This window comes from Silurus meridionalis, chromosome 14 (genome assembly GCF_014805685.1).
Source record: "Silurus meridionalis isolate SWU-2019-XX chromosome 14, ASM1480568v1, whole genome shotgun sequence".
NCBI lineage: Eukaryota > Metazoa > Chordata > Actinopteri > Siluriformes > Siluridae > Silurus > Silurus meridionalis.
In genome coordinates, this window is record NC_060897.1 from 7,670,103 (window position 1) to 7,696,035 (window position 25,933).

General features: G+C 37.6%; 1 protein-coding gene across 2 annotated transcripts in view; it reads left to right on the top strand.

Moving 5' to 3' along the window:
• The first annotated feature begins 1,285 nt into the window (after positions 1-1,285).
• Positions 1,286-25,933, top strand: part of fam171a2a (family with sequence similarity 171 member A2a) — a 41,542-nt gene continuing 16,894 nt past the window's right edge. The window contains exons 1-3 of one of the 2 annotated variants that reach the window (XM_046866369.1): positions 1,286-1,823; positions 15,546-15,773; positions 21,148-21,240. In XM_046866369.1, the coding sequence (XP_046722325.1) occupies positions 1,649-1,823; positions 15,546-15,773; positions 21,148-21,240 (496 nt within the window). In that variant the 5' untranslated portion in view covers positions 1,286-1,648. The remainder of the gene's footprint in view (positions 1,824-15,545; positions 15,774-21,147; positions 21,241-25,933) is intronic. The other variant, XM_046866370.1, reaches the window with a different exon arrangement.

Consider the following 25,933-nt stretch of genomic DNA (forward strand, 5'->3'; position numbering starts at 1 on the left):
TCTATCACAAATCACTCCTGCTATCACTCTTCTCCACCCACTCCACCCTGCCTGCACTCTTTTCTTCACTTCTCTAACAAACTCTCCATTGCTTTGCTCTGTTGACCCCAGGCAGAGGTGGGTAGTAACAAAATACAAATACTTTGTTACTGTACTTAAGTAGATTTTTCTGGTATCAGTACTTTAATTCACTATTTATTTTTCAAACAACATTTCACTTTCACACATTACACTGGTGTATCATTCCTTGCTGTGACACACCACAGACTTGGATTAGTTTACGAAGCTAACGATGAACAAGGCAGAAGAGAATAAGAAGTATGGGGTTAACATGGATGAGACAGAGGAAGTCAGCGATGTAAAGATGACTGAAAACAGAGTCATTCCTGATCACCTGAACATCATCGTTTCTCTGCTTGTGTTCTGTATGGTGGATGTTCAGCCTGGATACATTCACAACTCAGTTTGTGTTACTCTTAGCACACCAGTCTTTTAATAGAATGATATTAATGAGTCAAACACAGATTTATATATATATTAAAATTATAATGAGCACAGACCTTAAGTACTTAAAAAAAAAAGTGCAAATAAAGCCACAGGTGTTGTGGCAAGTTAGAGTCAGAAGTTTCATCCACTATTTATTCCTCTCAAAATGTATTGTTGGACTGGCGCTGAACTGTATGTTGGTGATAAGTAGATACCAACAAGCGTCAATCAAGACAAGTTTAAAACAGTGCATGTGCTCTACTAGTTAAGTAAAAAGATATTTGACTTTGAAATGTAGTAAAGCTAAAGTTAAATTTCCCCGAATGGAAATATGTAAAGTACATATACGCAAAAAAGCTACTTAAGTACAGTTATGATTTACATTTACTTGTTTACTGTCCACCACTACAGCAGACATGTTCGTAACTCAAGGCAACCAGGCCACTTCTATCCAACAAATCTTTTAAATCTGACTCATGGGGTAATATTATACTTCTATTATAAGTTTGACGTACAAGTGCTGCACAGTTTTCACCCATCATGCCTAAAACGATGCCTCATCTCTGCCAACAGGCTGCTTGAAACCTCTCTATGTTTGGAGGTTCATATGTATGCTAGCAACTATTTCTCTGTTCTGAAGATGAACAAAAGCACACAAATGTCTCACCGATGCACCATCACTCTATCCTGAGAGTTACTCCTGCACAGAACCGAACCCAGAACATTAATGAACCGACAGCCAAGAATCTATGCCAAGCATCCTGCTCAGGCAAATGTACACAAGAACAGAATGTACGGTTTTACTTTTGCATTTTATTTTGCATCCCATCTGTCGTCTTGTTTAAAAGTTGACTTAAAGCGTTTGGCACTCTACTTAGATCCAGTATTTCATTTTGGCCCTTTCTAAAGATTAAACCTGACGGTGTACCAGTCACTAATGATAATAGCATATAGTTTCTAACAGCAGAGGGCGCATGCGGGCAGGGTAGCGATACGGGAGCGCGCTTGCCTGTCTGCCTGCCTGCCTGTGTGCGCGCACACACAAGCTCCCTCCCTCCCTGTACAGGACAATAGAGGCTCGAAGAAGGGAAGAGAAGAGAAGAGGAGGGTGCAGAGAGCGGAGTGCGGTGGGCATCTCGGGATCAGCACTTCCCTGTGCTTCATGCCGAGTAGTAAAACATGGACGAATGGCCTCCCCATGTACTTCTGTGATGTCGCTGTAAGAATGCGGGCGCCGCGGATTTCCCGAGTCTTCGCCTTTTCGCTCGTCTTGTGCGGCGTCTGGCTGAAATCCGCAGCGCAGAGAGCCGCTGGTGTTGGTGCTGGTGTTGGTGTTGGTGAGTTCTTGAGCGCCACTTTTATAGGGATTTTGTTTTTTTTACCCTGAACCGATTGATGGAATCTGATTTTCTTTTCATCTTGTACTTAAAATAGAAAAAAAAAAGAACGTTATCTACTGCTTTGAAGTTCTGCAGAGTTCAGTGTGTTCATCTTCTCCTATCACCAGAAGTTCAAACTTACTTTTGGCGAACCTCAGATCCACTCCTGGAGAATGCACTGTTAATATATTATACTAAAACAAGCAGCAAAACAATGTATCATGCAAACAAGAAACAAACAAACATACAAACATACAATGCATTACACTTGAATGGTCTAAAACAAATCAGTTGGCAGGAAATGATCAAATAAACAAAGTAACTTATTGTGGATTAGCTTTTTCTTTGATGTCAAAACCATTGTGGGTGAACTTTTCACAGTTATTTCAACAATTCAGGCGTTCGAATCGTTATAATAATGATTTGGTTTGCATACTTTCCTGTTCCTCACTCAATACAGCAACATTAGACGAGCAAACTGTGACATAATTCCTGTTCATTTTCAAATTAATATCCAAATCACGTCGAAGTAACGTCTTCGTCCGCTACACACACATAATCCAGTGGATCTACTCAATTTCCTGACACTTTATAATGCTAAGATGAAGATTAAAGGGTGTTGCTGAGTGTCCAGATCCTTACTCTTTTTTTTGGTGGTGCTCGGATTTAAACACTCAAATGTCTTCTTTGTAATACGACTGAGCGACTACTACTGGTTTCAAGGCTTCATCCATTGGATTAATTCGCATTAAAATATTGCACTGAATCAGTGCAGGCTAGACAAACTAGTTGCGGTGGCAAAGTAGCCCGTAAATTACTATACAACATTTTTAATTCTTCAGTGTATAAATATAATTATTAAGAATCAAAGTTTTTGTCTTGAAAATCCTTAATCCATGTTCATGGATCATAATATTCTCCTTGTTTGCTTAGTATATAATTCAATCTCAAGAAAACTTGTGTGTGTCTTTAAACAAGACTGATGTGGTTATATATCCCAGCATATCTAAATTTAACCAGTTCATACCCAAGTGCATATTTGTATTTTTGACCCTGTTATACTGGATTGAAAAAAATTATATATTGTACGGATCATGTCAATCATTTTTTGGTGTCTTCTTAAAGTTGAACAGCTGCTTCGAAAAGACACAACCCAATCCGGAATTACCAAATCGAGTTCTGTCTAGTTTTCGGTTCAGAAGCTGCTTTTCACGGCATCCACCCTCTGAATGAACAGATTTGAGAATTCAAAATTGATGTAGCAGTGTTTTGCTACAAGCAGACTCCATCCAAAATCTCTCTTCTTCACTCCATAATGTAGCCACTAATTCGCACTCAGTTTTGAACAATTCGATAGTTATACCTATTATATTATAGCAACAAGAGAGTCACAGTGATGCTGTTTATAATTTATCATAATATAATAATCTAGATTTAATCAAGGTTATTATTTTTTTTTCAGAGTTGTTTGTGTAAATTCTTTGCAGGAACTCTTTGCTTCGGCAGGGACATTAGGGGAATATTAATGTGATCCGTGAGCCTTTTCTCTGCCTCCACTCGTTTTTTTCCCCACTTCTCTTCATGAGCTTATGGCAGGCGATGCTTCTGTGACTCATTTGCTTGCGGTTGCACATGCCACAAAGTAACCACCGGCTCTTCCTAAACGCAGGACTCCCAGCCTCAAAAAGATTTTGCCCTAATCCATTGAAATCGTTCCTGTTTTTTAGGCATTACGTTTTTTTTTTTTATGTTATAAACTTGTAACGTCATTTCCGCACCCATATATAAGCCGCACCGACTGAATTTGACAAATATTTTTATTTTTAACGTAAATAAGTCTACACTAATGAACTTTACACAGGCTTTAACGAAAGACACGTTACACACGGTGTAACGGGTAAAATATGTTGCGCTTCTATTAGGAGCATAGCGGTATTTTGGGTCACGAGTTTTGGAAACCTGTCTGTGCTTATATGATTTCTGTTGCAACTGGAGTTAGCGAGCTCTCCCTTTACCCAGACTCAACGTGTTACAGCGGCTTGTATCTAAACAGTAGCTGAACAAGAAAGTCATTGTTCACTGTCTTCCTCCTTCCTTTCACAACTATTTCTCTCGGGAGTTTATCTTTTGGCATCGTCGTGCGTTTAAAAAAACACGTTTTTTCTCCTGAAGCCGTGCAGCTCAGAACACAGGTGAGGTGCGTTTTTTCGTTTCCGTTCGGAAATGTCATTGGTCTAAAGTTATGTTGCTCAGTTTTTTGGCTTGAAGTTTGTGAAACCGTGAAAAACCCAGGAAAAATTCATAAATTAGCCGCGTCGTTGTTTAAGCCGCGGGGTTCAAAACGTGGGAAAAAAGTACCGGCTTATAGTCCGAAAAATACGGTAATTGTCATTTGATCAGTTTGAACTATATTGTTGTTAAAATATGTATAAATGTGTATAAAAGTACCAAAATTGTATGAAATGGGGAGAAAGGGTGGACATTTTTAGCTGAAGAAAAAAAATTAGTAATCATTTGCCATTTCTAGTTAATATTTTAGGTAAATATAAAAAATTTTAATGTCTAGTAAAAGTAAAACTGAAAAAGTGATTGGATTTGTTTGCTTAGAATGAACCATCAGTCTCTGGTGCAGAGGATGTTGGGTATTGTAGGTTAAATAGAACATATTTGGCTCTAATTGGTGTTCATTTCTGCAGAGCTGCGTTGATAAAAGCGCTATACAAGATAAAATGGAATTGATTTTAATTTAGTTGTTGCTGTTACACAGTTTTCCAAATACCGGAAATTTAGTTGTAGTTCAACTTTCAGGCTACAGACTTACACCGGCAATCTCAGATTCTGTTTTGAGTTTTGCTACTGAAACTACTGAATTTTGGCTTTACTGCGGTTCAGAAATTGTATTGCTTATTATAATTCATTTTATGTTTTTTACTAATTGATTGATTGATTGATTGACTTTTTGCCAATAGACAAGAAATGCTACTTGATAACGCATCATAAATCAGTGTGCTTCAGATTTAGTTTTGTAGTTTTTTTTAAAACCTTTTTGGCCTTTTCATTTCTTTGGAGGAAAAAGGAAGAAGCTGCAGGTGAAGACAAAAAGTGGTCTGAATTGACTGTTATAAAAGTTTGCACAACTCTGACATCATTTTCAATTGCGTTTGTTGAGCTTAGTGTGTGACAGCAGTATTAGAAAACCGTTGTCATTCAGCTTCCAGGAACCCAAACTGGTCTATATTTAGTCATGGGTACATGCCTTCTTCAGCATTAATGACATTATGTCCTGTTTAATTTTCCATAGGAAGCAGCCATGTGCATGTGGCTCACACTGTGAAGAACATTCACATTATTTAAGAGTAATCGGCTCTTTATTGAATTACCACCAGGGCTTTGATTGAATTTCTCTTCTGGCGGCAAAGGAACAGTTTTGGCTTCCTAATACTGCGATAATTCATGTTACGGTTGGATGTTTGATGTTGTATGGGAATGCAGACATTGCCACAGCCAAGGTTTTTTTTTTTTTGTAATTACTGACTTCTACTACAGTTAACACGAGGTAAATATGCTGTCTGGTATCACTACTAAAGTCCATGATTACACATTATAAAATATACTTTGGGTGCTTTATCTAAACAGTAAATTTGCATCATGAATAAAAGCCTTGATGCTAGGTGAATCTTTGCCAAGGTTTTGCACAGATGTTGCCTGAGTCATCTGGCAAAGCGTGAACATGGGTTATTCTTGGCTTTTTGTTGTTGCACTTTGCAAGCACATGAGTGTCCTAATTGTGCTGACACCGAACGCAGCCTCCTCAGTGCTCTGGTCTTGCACGAAAGCCTGCAGTAGAAAAGCCAGGTTTGGACTAATGCAAACTGACTGCTGTGGATTTGAGCCTGTCTATCAGTGCCTCAGGCTAGGTCAACTGCTGCACCGATTTAAAAAAAGTGTCTTTTTTTTCTTATTTTGATTCCAGTTTTTTGTCACTCATTGGTAAGGGTCTGCTGTGGAAACATTTTAAAAAAGCAATTTGTTGCTTCATGATTGTAAACGGTGCGAAAAGCCATTGTGAAATGGTGGGGTACTCTAATCCACTCTGATTGCTCATATCAGAATTTGCATTAGAGGAGAAATCTTTTAAGTTCTTACTTCTATTGAGATCAAAAAAAGATCATTTACAAGTACATAGCATTTTTTTGTAGAACAGATTTATCAGGGTACTAGTCATTTCAAATCTGGATAACAGCTTGGTGTAATTGAATCATAAACTCCTGTTTCTTTTTTATTGTCCTTTACATCCATCAGTCTGTTTTACTTCCACTGGAGTAAAAGGCTGAATTTATGTGACTTCATGTGAGTTCTGGCATTCATTAAATCTTACTGATCCTTGTTTGCATTAACCTTCTACAGCAGGGCAGGAGCACATCCCTGTCCTGGCGTCAAAGAGAACCCTTGCAATGTTGTAGTGATTGAGTTTCAATGTGTGGTTGGTCCAGAATTGCCGGCTCTGCCTGACTCACAGATCAATGTGCAGTTTATAAGCCTTGTCCCAAAGATCAGTGTTGAAAATGGTGTCAAGCCATTGGATAGATTTTATTTGGTCATTACTAAAGTGGTCCAGAGAATACTCTTGACCTTTTGGGTTTCACAGAAAAAGCCTGACTTGCAGCAGGTCTTATTTTCAAACGCACTTTCAAATTGGTCTGAATTGATACAGATGAGGAACTAATTAACCTCAAAGTTAAGTAAAAAATCTGTCATTATAGTGTGTGTGGTTGTAAAAAAACAATCAAAGACAGTGTGGTGTGAAGCGACGTTGATTCATTTCCAGTAACAGCATGCCACAATCTGTTGTGTACTTCATAAACCATAGCAGTTTTTGCAAGCATTAAGTATATATAAAATAAGTTTATGTGCAATGTATTAAAGAACAACAGGTTATAGTTTTTATACATTTATAGTTACATCTAATGCTGTTAATCATTTCCTAGAAAAAAAAGGAAAGCCAACAAGTTGTCACATTGTTTTGTCATATCGTAAAGCAGAAAGCACAACGTCTTCGGTCCTAAAGAGTTTTCTCTCTGTGTGTGTGTGTGTGTGTGTGTGTGTGTGTGTGTGTGACCTCCAAGCCAGTGTGATTTCTTGCACTGCTGCAGAGTTTCACAGATTTTTACCACTAACAGCCGAAAGACATGGCCGTAAACCATATAATCACAGGCTACACCACTGACCCTGGCACAATTTATCCAGCACTCAGAATGACAGTTTGGATCATAGTGTATGGTATTAAGTGACCCATGGCTGTGTTATTTTTTTTTCTCTAAATGGAGTAGGGCTGTAGCTATTGAGTATTTAAGTAATCAAGTATTCTACCGAATATTCTATTTACTTATTAATCAAGTAATCGGATAAAAAGTATTTTAGTATTGCTCTTTATTAAAGATTATTTTATTATAAAATGGCTTGCAAGAATATCTGTGAAAACTAAACCCATTTAGTGCATTTAATTGCCATATTACGTGCAAATACAAATATATAAATAAATAAGTACAAATTTAAATAGATTTCAGATTACTCTAAAGAAAAGGTAAACGCATCGTATAGTGTTTTCTTTATGGTTTAATTTGAAATGATCCCAAACTTTAACTTTATAACTGTCGTTTTCTTGGGCCTGAATCTATGGAAGCTCTTTATTCCTCGCAATTGCGACTTTATTTCTCGTAAGCATTAAAACAATTTTGCTGAATCCACCGGTAACCGTGCTGTCAGCCTGAAGTTTGAAGCTGTAGATGTATGAACGTGGCCTCTACAGATTCACAAATTTTGTCTGCTAAAATATTAGAGATTGGGCTCTGATGTGTCTTGTGATATTCTGTCTAGTATTGTCTATTCATTATCCATTTTATTCCTGAACAGTCCACCAAACAAACATAAACGATTCAAGAAAATATCTGTAGTGCACGTTTTTTTAGTTATTATGGTTTAGATTAAACTAAGGATGAACTAATTTTTTTTATTCGGTGGAAAAGATTAGGTAAGAAAAGATTCTTCATCATTACCAAAATTATCATAAAAATTATATTTAAATTTACATGAACCATTCTACTCATCTTTATTTCGGGTGGGTTGCTGACTTGTAGAGCTGTAGAGGTTTTGCAGGGCGTTTACTCTGCAAAGTGCTCACTCTAGGAATTACTGGGGAGGCAAAGACCGCAACTGAAGCCACAGAAAAAGCCACTAGATGGCTTTGGATTAAGAGGGCAGAACCGTGGGCAATTGCTACTGGGACACAGGCCGGAGTCTGATCAACCCCGGCTGGGTCACCTGGACGAGGGTGTCTGATGTTGAAAGACCCAAAACACCCAATGACCCCAGGATACATCACTGATGATGTGTCCCAGTGCATCTGCATGATGTATTTTGTATTACTTGCTGCTGGCAATATGTTCTCTAATTTTATGAAATGTTAACAATATCATTAATAGTGATCACTATAGGGTGCCTACCTAAGAATGCTGAGCATTATTTGTGAGCACAGTGTTTAAAATAAGCCAGAACATCCACTTGTGACCCAAACCACCTAACTCAGTGCTCAGTACTCTGCAAATAAACTGCTTAGTTTTATTTACTGCCAGTTTACTTTTCCAAACCCGTATGTGTACTGAGTTTTTTTGCCACTTAATAGTGTTGGAAGATGATGTAGTTTCACCTGTTAATATTTTCAAGATTTAGCTTTTTTTATAATTGGCATCATTGATAAGAAGCATTGTTCAGATCAAATTAAATATTAAATTAAAATAAATATTGCAAATTATATTTAACAAGAATTTGAAAAAAATGCTGTACCAGACACTAGGTGAACAATGTCAGCAAAGACAGCAATATAGAGTTTCAGAGATTATTTGGCAATCAATTTTGTCCAATGTGACATACAATTGAGAGTAATACTGAACAGTTGATTGTTAAGGTCTTTGCCAAGGGGCTCAGTATTGGTAATGTGGTCAGGCTATTAAGATACAGGTAAATACAGTGCACCAAAATTTGATAGTATTTAATTTGTTATGTCTTTAACGATTGAAAGTCTGAGACCCACTTACTTAAGACCTACATAACCTACATATTTGAATTTACTGAACATTTCTAAACAATAACATTTCTAACATTGTTTTTGGATCCTTTAAATAAGCAAAAAGGAGAATATCACCCCCACTTCCCACTTGAGCTCTCATGTCCTCTTGGCACTCTGTACAGATGTTTCAAACTTCGAGGCAGAAGGTTGCTGACTCAACCCACTGCTGGGACTCATTTCCTCCCAGAGGAAATGTAAACTCTTTTATGAAGCCTGCAAATCTCTCCACTCAGCGACCCCAAATCCACACCTTCACAATAAATAGTCAGAGAGAGTGTGTGACATTTTCATTAAGTGAACATGATGAGAAAGGAGAAAACTGAAACCTGATGTCCACGAACACTTATGTACTTTTGTGTAAGGACAATACTGAAACCCACAGGCAATAAACATTTAACTCTGAAACCTGTGTGCCAAGAACTCTCTCTCAATAAAATAAAAGATTTGATAAAACTGAATCTGGGGAAGCCTTGAAAAGGTATCAAAACCTTTCATAGCAAAAGGACAAACTCTTGTTTTGAACTATTTTACATGAATGAATGAACCTTTTTCCACCTGTAGAGTTTACAAAGTATTGCCAGTTAAGTTCTTTTCTAAAGGACAGCCATTATGTACTTAGGTTTCGCTCAATGGTACTGATCAGGAAATCATACATTTCAAGCGTTTGAAATGTATGATTTCCTGATCAGTACCCCGATGACTGGATTATGGACCTACCTGATATGCACCTATAGTCTTAAACCTATTCTGCCACTGAAGAGTAGAGCTAACACAGTTTAGTGTAATCCTTCCAGTGCACTGAAATGTTTGCTCCCTAAAAAGATCAACAACACACCATAGAAACCATAAAGCATGGGTGCTCATTCACCATGTACCCATACGGGAAATACTATAATATTTTCTAAAGCATATCAACTGGAAATATAAGCTACTTATTATTATTTATGTAGCTTCAAATTAATGCTTACAGTAGTGATTGTGCCCATTAGCAAGCTAACAATTTTGCTTAAAGAACTATAAAACAGTGACAAATATAAATGACATATTTAATATGTTTGGGTTTTTACAGTGACTGATTAGAAGAAATTAGAAGATTCAAATTGCCTGAGTCATCAGTCTCCCAATGGGTAGAAAAGCCGTGGTCAATACCATAAGCCACACTTGTGTACACGATATACTGTTAAATGTAGGGAGCTATTATTTCTATAGTAACAGACCATTCACATTGCTATTATTTTTTTTTTTTAAAGAATATTTAAATGGTCAAATTGTTACTTGCCTTTCATGTAAGGAGTCTCCAGTTTTAGAGTTTAGAGGTGATTCCATCATTGCGAATTCTTTCACCCTGAGATATCTTCAGAAGTTCTTGGTACGATGACAATATGGATTTGATTTAATCTCTTTAATTTAATGAGAAAAAAAGTGGCTGGTAAGAAAATTGTTTAAAGCTTTTAATGCTAATGAAGTAATAGGCATTTCATATGATGAGCAATAAGAGGGTAGCAGTATCATGTGAGGGTAAAGTATCATGTCCTACATGTCCTATGAGTATGTTTATAGACTTCTGTGGTGTACGAAGTGTAAGAAATGTTCAGTTATGCTGTTATTTGAAAATATTGCATCAGTCCATTAGTGATTATTTTCCCATAATAGTGTATTCTTCATTGTGGCACATCGACTTTTGGTATAATTTCCTGGTCAAATGCAACTGTGAGAATTAATTGCTTCATTTAAAGGATCAAATCACTTACTTGTATTTGAAGCTCAGTTCTTTGAAAACATATGCAGGTGCTGAGCTGTTTTTTCCCCATGTGCTGGAAAGATGCCTGAATCTCCTTTCCCTCAGTGTATTTCTCCTCTTCAGTAAAAGCTGAATTAGTGAGTGTAGTCGAACTGAAGCTGATGACTTCCAGCTGGAGCAAAGGTGCCATGAGAAGGCAATCAGGGGATTTATCTGCTGCATGCTGTCTGCCAGGACCTCATAAAGAAGAGAGTTTTGCTGAAAAGAAAAGGGTTTTGTGAAGAGCAAACAGTTCAGAATGGTCTTCTATTATGTGCTAAGATGATTATTGCTTAACAGGTGTGGTAATAGTTTTTTTTAGTAGACAAGAAAAGTGGCTTTAAATAGCTGGTCAAGAAACATAACGTCAACAAGCAGTTGTGTAGTGTTCATAGATGCTACATTGTGTACATCATATATATTATAATTAGGGTAGTAAAAAGTGATTCATCATGTGATTCCTAAGAGTTTATTTGTAGACCTCTGTGGTATTAGAAGAGTAAGAAATGTTCTGTAATGCTGTTATTTGAAAATATTGCATCAGTCCATACTTGATTGTGGCAAATAGACTTCTGTTATAATTTCCTAGTTGAATGCAACTGTGAGAATCTGATTGTTCATTTAAAGGAACAAATCACTGACCTGTATTTGAAGCTCAGTTCTTTAAAAACATACGCAGGTGCTGAGCTGTTTTTTTCCTATTTACTAGAAAGATGGATCTGAATCCCCTTTCCCTCATTTAAAAGAAAGAATATAGCCATTATATTTTTTTCCAATGTAAAGACACAACACATTACTTGCTGACTTTTTTTTGTCATATTTGTTCTACAAGTACAATTAGGTTAAAAAACATTGAATAATTTCTTAATCTGTATTAATACCTTTAACAGCATACTAGCTGGCCATGCTTTATAACCTTGTCAGCTTTTTTTTTTTATTTTTTACCCTAGTTGCATGTTCCCCACACTTTTGGGGTTATGGGTTTGAATTCTGCCTTAACATTTTGTGTGCAGAGTTTACATGCTTGTTTCATGGGCTTCCTCTGGGTATGCTAGTTTCCTCATGCCGTCCAAAAACATGCGCTGTAGGCTGATTTTCATTTCCAAATTGTTTGGAGTGTGTGTGGTTGTTGCCTATTGGTGGGCTGGGAAGCAGCAAGTGTGTGCATCAGAGTTTTAGGTGGTCGTTTGATTTTGTCTCATTGTTGCCTTGTTAGAACAGTATTTATGGTCAGGCTCTCTCTGGTTATGGTCACTAGTTGCATCACATCAGACATCAGGATGATCAAAAATGCTCTGCTGCTTGATTGTTTTATTTGACTCAAGATGCTTTGAGCATCTGTTGGCAGTCAGCAACTGGTAAAAGGTAATGGCATGATTTTAGTGTGGGTCAGACCATCTGTAGGCTGAAGACTTTATGGATACTCGCCAACATTCAGTAGTCCACACTGCAACAGATAATATATTACAAAGTGTAAACCACTTGAATATGGGTAAATTAATTGTATTTTTATAATCTTGGTTATTGTTCATTTTAGGGCTTAAGTAACTGGAGTAATTATTATTTATTATTACTTACGCACCACCAGCTAAACTCTGAACCGCTCTGTGTTCTCATTTATAAATGTGAATATAAATTTCCATGCAAAGGTTGTGCACGCTATCTGTGTCACTAATTCCCTTCTCACCTTTTGTGTTTCTCGGCTCAGAGTTTACTTACAGGTGCACACTTTCTCCCATCAAGTCTGTTTTTCTTTTTAAATCACATCCTTTGCGTGGAAAGTGGCGTACACACTTTTCAGCCTAGTTTTGTTTGTACGCCACATATATAAATGAGGCCCTTGGACAAGTAAACACAGAAGACGTTGCAGAATGAAAAATGGAGGAATGGGGAGAAAACGGCAAAGAGGGGATTCAGACTAAAGAACACAACAGAAAGTTTCCAAAGTTTTGGATAATTTCAAACTAAAAAAAAGAAATTGGCATTTCTGTTTTTTTCCAAGTAATTATATTTATATATTTTGTATTTGCATTTTGATGTAATATGGCAAATGAATGCAGTAAATGGGTTTAGTTTTTACTGATTGGAATTTCAGCAATAAAAATTAAAATTTTTCTCAAAAGTAAACCAATTGTTAATTTTAAGAGACGTCTTTTATTTTTCCTCTTGTATGTTTTGTATTGCTCTTTAATGAAGGAAAAAGTACTTCTTATCCGATAACTCGATATAATCGATGGACTAATCCGTAGAATACTCAATTACTAAAATAATCAATAGCTGCAGCCCTAGTTCATTTACCATAACACTGCATGATTTTTATGTAACAAAAATGATGTTGGAAAATGTCTTGACCCTGGGTGATTCATGTGTAGTGGATGGGAAGTGGATTTATATACAGGAAACCCTGGCTGTGAAGGGCATAACAATGAACATTCTTTGAATAGTGACATGTTCTGTGGCCTCTGAATTCCTTCCTCTTTATCTCTAAGCAAAATAAAAGCAGTGCTGACATTATCATCTATAGTTGGTTAAATTCTTACTGGGCATATATTATATTATTATATTATTAAAATATACATTTTGTTGCTAATCCAAGCTTTGCTTTAGCTCATACAATAAAAAGAATAGGGTTAGGGTTAGGGTTAAGGTTAGTTTAATTAAATGCTAATAATAAGCCTAAATTTAATGTTTATTCTATTAAAGCATTACCAACAAAGCAGCAATAGTTTAGCCTAAGCCATTTAAAATGATTTACATAATGCTATTCATCATTAACGCTGTTAGCATGGAACAATTGACATGCGCTTGGGTATTTTTGATAAAATTAATTTTTCTTTCAGCTTACTATCATGATCTTGTTGGAATCTCGGCATATGTTATAAGATTTAAGAAATGATTATTACCTAAATACAGCAAAATCTGGGAAAAGTGTTCCTCAACATAAAATTGTATAACAGTTGAATATCTCATAATTCACAGTACATAATATCAAAGATTTCAAAGAATCTGGAGACATCTCAGTGTACAATGGACAAGGGCAAATATCAATATTGGATGTCTGTGATCTTTGGGCCCCTCAGGCAGCACTGCATTTAAAACAGTGATGGTTCTGTAATGGAAATCACTGCATGAGCTCATTAACACCTCCAGAAATCATTGTCTGTGAACACAGTTTGCCATGTCATCCACAAATGCTGGCTTAACCTCTATAATGCAAAGAAAATGCCACCATGTACTTTTTCAAATCTTTCACTTTGCCTCAGTACATTTTAAATTAGCTTTGGCCCAGAGAGGATGTCATCGTTCTGGATCATGTTCACAACCCTACAAACAACTAACTATATTTTCTAGTGGATTTTTTTTGACAAAAGCATTGTGACCTCTGATCGATGCCTCTGAATCAATAACTTCCTATAAAGAGCCAGGGACAGTGTCTGCAGTGATTTTAGACACTTTATTCTTATCTTTCAAGCTATTTCATAGATGGTATAATTTAAAGTTTGGGGTCATTGTTCACAACATTGTCATTAACAAAGAAAACATGCCAATTGGTTTGCATTTATAGATCGGGAAGGAAGTAATTTCAGAACTGTGAGAAATAAAAGTCTGAATTGCGAGAGAAAAAGTTGGATTTACAAGATTTCTGGAAAGATCTTTGTATTGAGAAACACCGAGCACAAGCAAATTAGGATTTACCTCAGATGAATTGGCTGTGTGTGCACAGGTTTGGTCATATCTGACTATGGTAGTAACACATACTTTAGCTCTGTTCCTAATTGTGAAATACAGCCACTGTAAACAAGGCAGACTCTTAAATATCCTGCATTTAAAGTACCATGTGTAAATCATAATTGGAAACGATATTGAACATCTCCAAAATTGTTATTGTGATCGATCCAGAAAATCTAATTTAATTAAAGTAATGCAACCTGACAATGAATTTCTTGGTGGATGGATGGGTAGATAGATAATGAGTGGATGAGATGGATGGATAATGGGTGGATGAGATGGATGGATGGACAATGGGTGATAAAATGGGTGGGTTGTTGGATAGATGGATGGATGGATGGACGGACGGATGGACAGATGGGTGGTTGGATGGGGTATTTAGACTATGGATATCTGATTGGAATGTTGTTATATGTATACATATGATTGTGGGTGGATGGATAGTTTTCTTTTGTCTTCAAACTGATTGGTGGACCAGATAGATGGATGGACAGTGAGTAAGTATATGATTAGCTCAGTAGATGGAAAGAATGGTGGATGAGCAGGGACGGGTGAATGTATGGGTAGATGTATGATAGAATAGGTGGACAGATAATGGATGGATGGCCAGCAGGGGTATTGATAGAAAAATAGACAGCAAAAAATTCAGTTTGTGACTGAAAAAAATGGATGGGTGGCTGGGTGGATGACTAGATGTTTTTATGGAATGGATATGTGAATAGTCTCGCAGGGGAGGGATGGGTGATGGACTACTGACTACATGTCAGAAGGCTCAGATGAGGAAGTAAATGTAAGTGATTTATACAGTGGATGGTTTGATGGTCAGTTGTTATAGATGGTCTTGTACAGTCTTGATCTCATAAAATGGATTGTTGTTTGGATCATATTTTCTGTTTTTAATGTCATTTGAGAATTTAACAGTCATTTAACACATTTCATGTTTAGTGCACACAAGTAAAGTAGGTTAGGGTGCAGTGTTTGTAATATTAGGTTGTATTGTTCACGTGTAGTGCACTAATTGTCTCATTCTTTCTCTATCCCACAGAAGTATTGATTAAAGTCCAGATCTTTGACAACAGTGACCTTTCACCTCTGAAAGAAGCTGCGGTTCAGGTGCACGGGAACCAATCAGTCTTGGCATCTGGCTTCACAAGGGAGGATGGTATTGTCACGGTTACCTTTCTGTACCGCCCAGGAACCTGGGTCATTGTCTCAGCCTCCAAGCATGGATTTGTGACGAACTCCGCCCCTTGGCATGCCAGTCGCATCCCTTGTAAGTGGCACCTCTTCTTATTACACTGTTTCTAAGTTAACAATTTAGTCTTGAAAATACATCCAGGTGACACAGTCTCTTAAAACCTTAAGACAAAGTTACAGCTTGCATTTGATGCAGTGAGGCTCCAGTGTAAGAATTGTCCTTCTGTTACATGAATCAACTTCACATGATATCCTTACACTGGATTCTTACACTGAACATGGAATATATTATTGTGTTATTTGATACAACTTAGGAACCCAGTGTGCCCCTGCACTTATAATGACCACTCACTGTGTCCCATGTCTTTCTGTTTAGACACTAAAAGTTCCCAGTTAAGATCTACAACCCACACAAGTTTATGGAATCTGAGCTTTGTACTAAAATGGGCTTGTTAATAGTGCTCTTGTTTCACTGTTGTGAACCCTACCAGCTGTTGGGTTAACCTCACTTTTGTCCTCAGTCAGCTTAGGTTCATGGGCTCAGTCTAATGGCTATGGATATCTTTTTCAAGACTTGAAGGGTACCATCCATTTGGATAGCAACACTTTCATGTAACATTTATATAAGCATTTATCACTTGATTTGATCATTTAAAGCAGTGGTCCCCAACCCCCGGGCCGTGGACCTCCACCGGTCCGTGGGTCAATGGTACCGGGCCGCACAGAAAGAATGAATAACTTACATTATTTCTGTTTTATTTATCATCTGATTCTGAATGATTTTTTTGGGGGGAAATTACCAGATTCTCTCTGCCACATCTGTCTATGACTCACTTTTGATGTATGTCAAGATGCCTCAGTCACATGTCTTACCTACATCCGCTACCTTCTTAAAAGGGCTGCTCCGGCCGGTGACACATAATACATTACCGCTACATTAAAACCCCCAATCTAGCAAAATGAACAAAAAAACAACGTGGATTTACGTTAATTATTATATTTAGAAAATACCAGTTTCTTTTTATGTATTTATCTGCCACACCTTAAAGGCCGGTCCCTGAAAATATTGTCTGACATTAAACCGGTCCGTGGCGCAAAAAAGATTGGGGACCACTGATTTAAAGAACCCGGCTTTAAATGCTCTGGCACTCATAATTGTTTGTTCTCAGTCAAATGAACACTAACCGTGGCTGTAGCTGATTTATAAAATGTTTTAAACATTTAGAAACATACCAGACTTTTCTGTGACCGCTACATGTCTGGCTGCTGAGACGTTCTGATCACTTGTGTTTATACTGGCTTGTTCAAAACTTTTGAAACCTTGGTAATACTCAAGGTATAACACAGAACATTATAAAGAATATATGAAGTGTATACCAGTATATTCCAGTATATATCCATCCATTGTCTGAATACTGCCTGAATATCTAGTTGTCATGCTTGCTAAATTTCCATCCAGCTCTGATTCCACCCACACTGTGTTCATGCCCTGTGCCTCTTAAACAGCTATATCAGGCTTGGTTTCAAAGCTGTCTGCACAACCAGCTGGAGGCCATTTAGCTATACATACTCCACTTTTAGCTGGAGCAAAATAAAATGTGGCCCACCCTCACAAGTTGGTGTTGGTGTAGCCCAGCTGCTGTGTATAGGCATTTCCACTAAGGCAGTATTCCCTTGTGAGAAAATTGCATACATTCCCAACTCTAATTTCCACTTCAGTCATGCCACATTAGTTGGTAAAAGCCCCAAAGACATAATGATCACAGGTGGACACAAGTCCCAACTTTTTCAAGATGGCTTAGCAATACTGGAGTTTTGGTCTAGACAGAAACTGTTTTCACAGATGGCCACCTATATGTATTGCTGTCAAATGAAGTCTTATAATGTCTTATGGTGTGTTTTGATTTGATTATACTTTACATTTACCTTGATTAACACTACAGATATGTTTTCGTATAAGTTTTATTTGGCAAACCATTAAAACCATTTTTACACCTCTTCTGCACATCATAGTATCATCCTCTTCTTATTCCAATGAGCTGCTTTACAATTTAAATCCAGTCCAGACATGACAAAACTCACACACACCTGACAGCTAGTACACCTGCTTCCTGTTTTCTTTTAATCACTGTCTATTTAGACTGCTCATTCATTCTTTTGCAAGCTTTTGCCCTCTATTCTGTGTGTGTTTTTTGTTCCTGGCTTTTCTGTTTGTTTGATTTCCCGATGTTTCTCATTAGTTTTCATATAGCAGAGCTGGCAAAATATTTCATTTTGGTCTAACAGAGCACTTAATTTAACTTTTGTGCTCTAATTGGATTTTAATTGAACCTCTATACTACTCAGAATTTGGAAAGTTTACTAGAAGTGTGTGACACAGTGGTAGTTCTTTACACAAAATATATTGCATTTAAAAAAATCTTAATATTTATGATATATATGATATAAATAATTTCTTGTATTGCCTACCCCCACTCTATTTTCTGATATTCTATTTATTTTCCCTGCTCATTCCCACCCACCAACAGTTAAAAATCAAGCAGGGTGACTCTAAAACGTGTTTCCTGTGAGCCATGTGAAGCCAACTGAGCACATTTTTTTAAACTCCTGCTACTGCTGCTTTACATGGCAGCAATAACACATTAACAAGAAACACAGTCAAGGCCTATCTGCCCTCTTTTGCATACATGAGCTCACAGATGCCCATGATTGGCTAGTGTTGCTGTGACAGGGGAAAGATTCCAATTGATTTGACAAATGCTCCTTTTTGACCACTTGCGAGCAACATAATGTGTTAATTAAAGATGGGTCTCTTTGTTGTAGGATTGAATGAAAGACAGCTTCATTTCCGTTTTATCAGTAGCCTTATTGTTCATCTGCACACCACATGTTGGTGTCTGTCAACGTGATCGTGTCAGCGAGTAGCGATGTGGTTTCTGTATTACAGCTTATTATGATTTGAAGAATGTGTTTTACTTAAAGCTGCTGTTTCCATGGCAAGATGAACACAGAGAGTCACTGTTGGTGTCAGGATGGTGCAGAGGCGAAAATGGGACAGTGAGTCAGCTTCTCTTTGGAGGGTAGGTTTTTTTTTTAGTTTACGTATTTGCACAGGGACATGTCGAGATTCTACCACCTGGCCTCGATCTCTGTCTTTTATTAATGATACTGGAGGAGGAATCCTGAATTATCCCGATGTCCTGAAGCCTGAAGGTCCTCCTGCTGTTCTGCAAATCTGTGCATGTCACGCAAAGCCAGGGAGTGAGTCATGCTCAGAGAGAAGGCTTTGCTCACAGATCTTATTGTTCATTGAGATCTGATCCTGAGAGTCTTTTTTTAAAAGACATTTATTAACAACAGCATCTCTTTTCGAAGATTGAGGCCCTTTGTGTCATCGGTTCTTTTTCACTTGCCTTCCATGTTGGGCTTAGAGGTCATTTCTGTCCTCCCACATCTGGTCCTTTATTTCCATTAAACTGTCTCAGGTTACTCACTTTGTATCCCAAATATCATTCCTGCCTTTGCTAGCCTCAGATCAACTTTCTCTTTCTAATGTATTTATATTGCCATTTCTTTTATGTACCCACTGAGCATGTTATTGAAGACAACACACTCCCTCCTGATAGTAGCATCTGTGCCCTGTGTGTGGGTGTGTGTGGATGAGTGGGTGTCTTCATGTATCTAGAAATACAAACTCCATCAACACACAGTCTCAGTATAAAAATGTAGAAAAAAATTGTTGCTTTAATTTTAAAGTAAATATGAACACAATAATTACTATAATGTGGGTTGGTTATAAATTCCATTTGTTTTGAAAATTTTAAATATAGGTAATCCGACTTACAATGGAGATGCGTTCTGATGACCCCATCGTAACTTGAAAATATCATAAGTCGAGACATGGCCTAGCCTACCTAGGAGAATTAAAGAATGGTGATCAGTATAGGGTAGTATACTGTAATTTCTCAATAATATAACAAACTTACAGTACATATTTTTTCAAAGCAAAGCAATTTACAGTATCATACTATAGACTGTACAGTTTATACTCTTAGTTTTTCCTGCCATGTGAAATGTAAAATATTTTTACAATTTTGTCCTATCGTTATCGTCATAGTAAAATCAAACCATCATAAAACAGTAACCATCTTCATCAAAGACTTACTGTGCTTTAAAGACCCTTGTGGGACTTTAAAACATGCCTATATATACAATGACTTCTTGATACAATTTTACCAATTGAGAGTCTACTGTCTAGTGAAGAATCTGGTGTTCATTTTATAGTGCACTTCTTTTGACTTAGACACCAGAAGAAATAAATTCTTACATGATACTACACCTTTTTTTTTTTACACTTTCATCACTATTTATTTCACAACTTTTGATTCCCTCATTATGATTCAGCAGATCATTATTATTGACTTTTACAAAAAAAATAATGGATGCAAGCTAGAGCAAGGCGAGATAAAGAATTGAATTCAGTTTGAAACGTTTTCAAGGCGTATTCTGGTGAAGGAACACCCATGTTGGTGTGTGTAGGGAAGATCAAGTTGGGTTTTCCTGTGTTTTGTGAGATGCTAAATAACTAACTCTTTGAAGGTAAATGTGTTTCCTGCATGGCATCACTTCATCATTGTCTCTGATTACACAGACATTATGACACAGACATGCTATCACTTGTTGGAATCACTGTGCCAAATGTAGCTAAGCTTATGTGTATAGGTGTATGTATTTACAATATTCTGTAAACTACAATATCACTATATATATTTTTAAGGGATGTGGTTCACACGTCATATATATTTTTAGTGTTGTTTTGTTATGTTGTACAATGTCCCTAAACAATGTCCCTTTTATAATAACCTCCAATGATCTCAGAAGATGTTCCACTAGATTTTGGAGTGTGCTTATGGAGATTTACGCTTATTCGGCCACAATAGTGTTAGTAAAGTTAGGTGATGTAGGTGAGGTGGCCTGGGGTATAGTCAGGATTCCAATTCATCCCTAAGGGGTTTAGAAAGGATGAGGTCAGAGCTCTATTGCAGGTCACTTAAGATCACGCATTCATATTTTCATGGAGATGGCTTTGTGCACATCTGCATTGTCATGCTGGAACAGGTCTATGTCTTTTAGTTTAATTGAAGCCAAAATGTCATTCTAATGCATTCAAAGACATCCTCTACAACTGTTTGCCTCCAACATTGTGTGTCAGGTGTCCCTGTTGTTTTGTCTATATAATGTATGTGCTGTAAAGCATTCTTCTTCTTCTTTTGACTTCTCCCATTAGAGGTCCCCACAGCGGATCTTCCGTCTTCATACCCCCCTGTCCTCTACATCTGCCTCTTTCAACCCAACTACCTGCGTGTCTTCCCTCACCATATCCAGAAACCTCCTCCTTGGCCTTCCTATTTTCGATTTTTTCTTAATCTTTGTTCTTCTTTACCTTTTAGTGTATGCTTCAGTGAGCCTGTACCTCCTTCCACAAAGACCGGCTACATTGCTTCTCTATGATGATGTGGTGCAGCTTCTGCTTGGTTCTCCAGGTGAGTAAAGCTCCATCTGATGTCCCTTTCTGTACTGATGATGTTATAGACGGCCTAAAAGAACTAGTGAAATCTAATGTGGTGGTCTGCTCTTGTAGCCCATCACCTGGATGGGTTTTCTGAAATGCTTTTCAGTTCAACACCTTTGTAAAAAGTTTTGATCTGACCATTCTCCGCTGATCTCTCTCTTCAACAAAGCTTTAACAACACCTCAACTGTTCCTTACTGGATGTTTTTTTTTATCACATGTTGCCCCATTGGGATTTTTGATGTGTGGTGATCTGTATTTGTATGATTTTTTTCATGGGTTATACTGCTGCCACACCAATATCTGTGCTACCTTATTGCAAAAAAACATGCACATTTCATTCTGAAATGTATTTATAGATCGTGTTTTACATTAAGCTACAGCTTATTTCTGCTACTCCAAGCTTATTACAAAAACACATACACATATGCCGCACAGAACCAGCTTTCTCCCTTCTTGAATAAATGGCTAGTGGGGATAACAGTGTTGTGTACTGCGTTACAAATTCTCAGCCGAGGCAGTGAACTGAGCTATTCTGGAATCAAGTTGATTGTCAAGCAGGGAGTTCTGTAAAAAAAAAAAAAAAAAAAAAAAACTGATGCCGCTGCTGTGTGAGCACTGCTGATGTGTCCCTTTCATGCAATAAACACTTTCCTCTAATATCTGCAAACGTGCTGGTGGCTGAGCGCAGAAAAACACTGAGGTGTGCAATTAATGTGGTGCGAATGAGGCGATCTGGAACGCTTTTTCAGCCTTCTAAGCACAATGAATGTCTTGTTAAATTTACACTTATTATCAGACTGTCTCAGGATTGCATGATTTAGCATGCAGTTGTGGGGTGTAAAAAAAGCGTAATAATGCTTGCACTGTGGGTTTTGTGCTAGTAAAACAGCCTGAGTGGCTTTGATGATTTTAGCCCATGGTTGGCTGCTGCGTGGCGATTGGAGTTATGGAGGGGAATTATGAGTTGTGCAATAATGCCTTGGTTTATTGAATGTTGTTTTTATTAGGCAGGGGGTCAATAATGCTTTGGAAAATAGAGCTAAATCACGAAAAACATTTGTAGTAGAGTATTATCTTCAGTGCATGCAATCATTACGGCAGTGATTTTTATTTTTTTTGCTTTTTATACCCCATTATTAAACAATGATGTCATTGCTTTGCAAAGGAAATGAAACATTCCTTGCTGTCACCTCAGTGCCTGCTTCCTGACACAGCTTTTTTTTTTGTCAGATTCTTATCTGTTTAACAAGCCTCTCTCCACATGCTGCTGAATAGCTGCTGGAGCTCTAGGGCCTGAGTAATCGAGGCTGTTTTGCCTGATTGCACTGACTGCTGTTCATTGATTATAGTCAGGCTCGTTTATAAAAGGAGTCCTGCGTTCACTCTTTATTTCGACTGACAGCTCTCCACTCTTCTTTTAAGAGGGCCTGTCAGTTGAGAATGATTACTGACTGTATTCCTAAAATCACCCAGTATTATAAAAAAGGCTGTTTTTTTTGTTTGTTTTAATGTCTTTCCAGATGTGCAATGAGACTGCTTTTTGTAATCTAAGGGATGTGGTTCATTTTTTTTTTTTTTTTTTTTGGTGGGGGTCAGAAATTGTTCCACCCACTCATAGATTCAAGTGTGGTGTTTTTGTCAGGTTTTTCACCATGGTGACATTGTGCATGGTTACACATAGGCACTGGGAAGACATGTATTTGCTTCAATGTATTTCAGAACATTAGCAAGTACTATTCTGATGTGATAAGATTTATAGAAGTGTATGGTATGTACAGTGGTGTGAAAGTGTTTGCCCCCATTCCTGTTTTCTGCAGTTTTTAAATGAAGGTTTTTATTATTGAGGGAAAACAAAATCCAAAACTACATGGCCCTGTGTGAAAGTGTTTAACCTCCTGTTAAAACTCTGGTTTATCACACCTAATTTCTCTAGCCACACCTAGGCCTGATTCCTGCCACACCTGTGTGGTCATGTGACCAGATACTATAGATTTGCAGAAGGTTTGTGAACACTTGAACATCCAATGTTTAATCTTAGACTTCAGCTAGATTTTGGACTGTGAGGATTCACAAAAGCATTAGTAAGGGGGTGTATTTGTTGTGCCCATTCAACCCGAAGGTGTTCAGTGGGTTTTAGGCCAGGGCTTTATATAGGCCCCTCAAGTCCTTCCCTCCAACCTTGGCAAAGTACACTATATGGACAGACAATTTTTTTTGCATGTGCTTTTGAACATCCAGTTCCTCATTTAGACCCTGTTAACTATTATAATAACCTCACATTTTCCGGGAAAGGTGTTCCACTTGATTTTGGAGTGTGATTAATGAGATTTGTGCTCAATAATCACAAAGACATTAGTAAGGTCAGGGACTGATATAAAGGGAGGAGGCCTGCCCTGTTAACATTTTGAGGAAGAACCACATATGGCTGGTAAATCTGTTACAATAATTTTTTTCCACATAGTGCACTTAATTAATGTTGCTTTGTGCAAGGCATTTTCATTTTGGAATGTGGTTGGGCCTCATGCTTACAGTGAAGCAAGTCAAGTCAAGTTTTTTTCTATAGCGGTTTTCACAATGGACATTGTCTTAAAGCAGCTTTACAGAATTTAAGAGTTAAAGTGAATGGTTTGTATTTATCCTTGATGAGCAGCCTGGGTGACTGTGGCAAAAAAAAAAAAAAAAAAAAAAACTATTTTTATGTTAACATTTGAGATCATCATGGATCCAACACCAGCTTCTTCATGCCAGAGCTTTTAAACACTCAAAGAGGTCCAGTGTTCAAACTCCACATGAAGTGGGATCCAAATGGTGCTTGTGCGTCTCTAGATGGTTCAGGATGTTCGCGGGGTTGGCATCTACTTCTTTAAAGTTCCACTATCTTCATGAGGTGGAACGTGACTGGAGCTGGCGCAACCTCAGGATGCCTTGGGATGGGTGGAGAAAGAGGAGCAGTGGAGAGGAATTGGCGTAGCTGCTGTTCATAATATTAACAAGCACAAGTTGATGATGTGTACTTGATCAGATGTACTGGAGCACAAGGTTATGATATGTGATGTGTTAGGTCTAGGCCTTGTTAAAAAGATACGTCTTTAATCTGCACTTAAACTGGTAGAGTGTGTCTGAGCCACAAACACTGTTAGGAAGACTATTCAAAAGTTTAGGAGCTATATGTGAGAATGCTCTACCACCTTTAGTGTTTTTTTTTTAGTGTTTTTCTATTCTAGTAACTACTAGAAGTCCACAGTTTTGAGACCTTAAGGAGCATGACGGATTGTAGCCTGTTAGAAGATTAGATAGATACATGGGAGCTAAACCATTTAGTGTTTTGTAAGTAAGAAGCAGTGGTTTGTAGTCGATTCAAAACTTAACAGGTAGCCGGTGTAGGGATATTAAGATTGGGGTTATATGGTCATATTTTCTTGACCTTGTGAGAACTCTGGCTGCTGCATTCTGGACTCACTGTAGCTTGTTTATTAATGATGCAGGACAAACACCTGGTAATGCATTACAATACTCCAGTCTGGAGGTCATGAACGCATGGACGAACTTCTCTGCATCAGCTTATATATGGGTGCGCTTTATAGTCCGGAAATTACGGTACTTCTAAATTCAGGTTAAAATACTGGAGCTTCTGTGTACTGGTTTTTGGGCCGATGAGGAAAAATATCTGTCTTATCAGAATTTAATAGAAAGTTATGCATCATCCAATCTTTTAATTCTTTAACACACTCAGTTAACTTAGCCAATTGAGATGTTTCGTCTGGTTTCGATTAGATATATAGCTGGGTATCATCGGCATAACAGTGGAAGCTAATCCCATGCCTTTTAATAATTTTTCCCAAGGGAAACATGTATATTGTCAAAAGCAGGGGTCCTAGAACTGAACCTTGTGTCACCCCTACAGCACACAAAAACAACCTATACAATTGTGTACTTTACCACCTTGTGGCAACCATCTGAGGAAGGCCCACAAATGTGTCAATAAATCTTATCCTATGCATATTTTTACTTATATTTTATAAAAGGTAAAACACTAGAATCTCTAGATGCATACTTAAGTCTGAAAACATTTTTTACATGACTGACTTCAATCCTCTAAATCTGTTCATAATTACTGTTACTAACTTCAAACTATTCAAATCTGAATAGGGTTTTAGATAATAAGGATGCTCCATATATGAATACACCACCTGTAGGAATAAGGTTATAAAAAAGATGTGGTAGGAATTCCTAGATCATCCAGTTTTTTTTTTTTAGATTGAATGGAGAGCGATTGGTGCCTGCTCTAACTATTCTCACATTGAAATCCATTTCCATGGTTACTTTGGCACGGAAAGGCGCATGTTGCAGAAGAGTGAAGCTGAAGAGAGGCCTATTAAAATGCAGTGCATCTCCGCTGTGGGGGCGGATGCCGGATTCTGGCATGTCAAACACAGCCTGAACTGCTTCAGCCATGGCACTTTTTGGAGTCTGTGTGTCATATTATGGCAAATCTGCAAGAAAGATGGACAAATTTATGATAATTGTAGGTAATTATCAGACACACCCAGCCCTGTCTTACAAGCCCTTGGATAGTAATGGAGTGTAATGGAGTGTCAAGTTTCTGCCAAAGTTTGATTAGTGCAGTTTCCATCATATGTATAATAATGAAATATTTAAAAA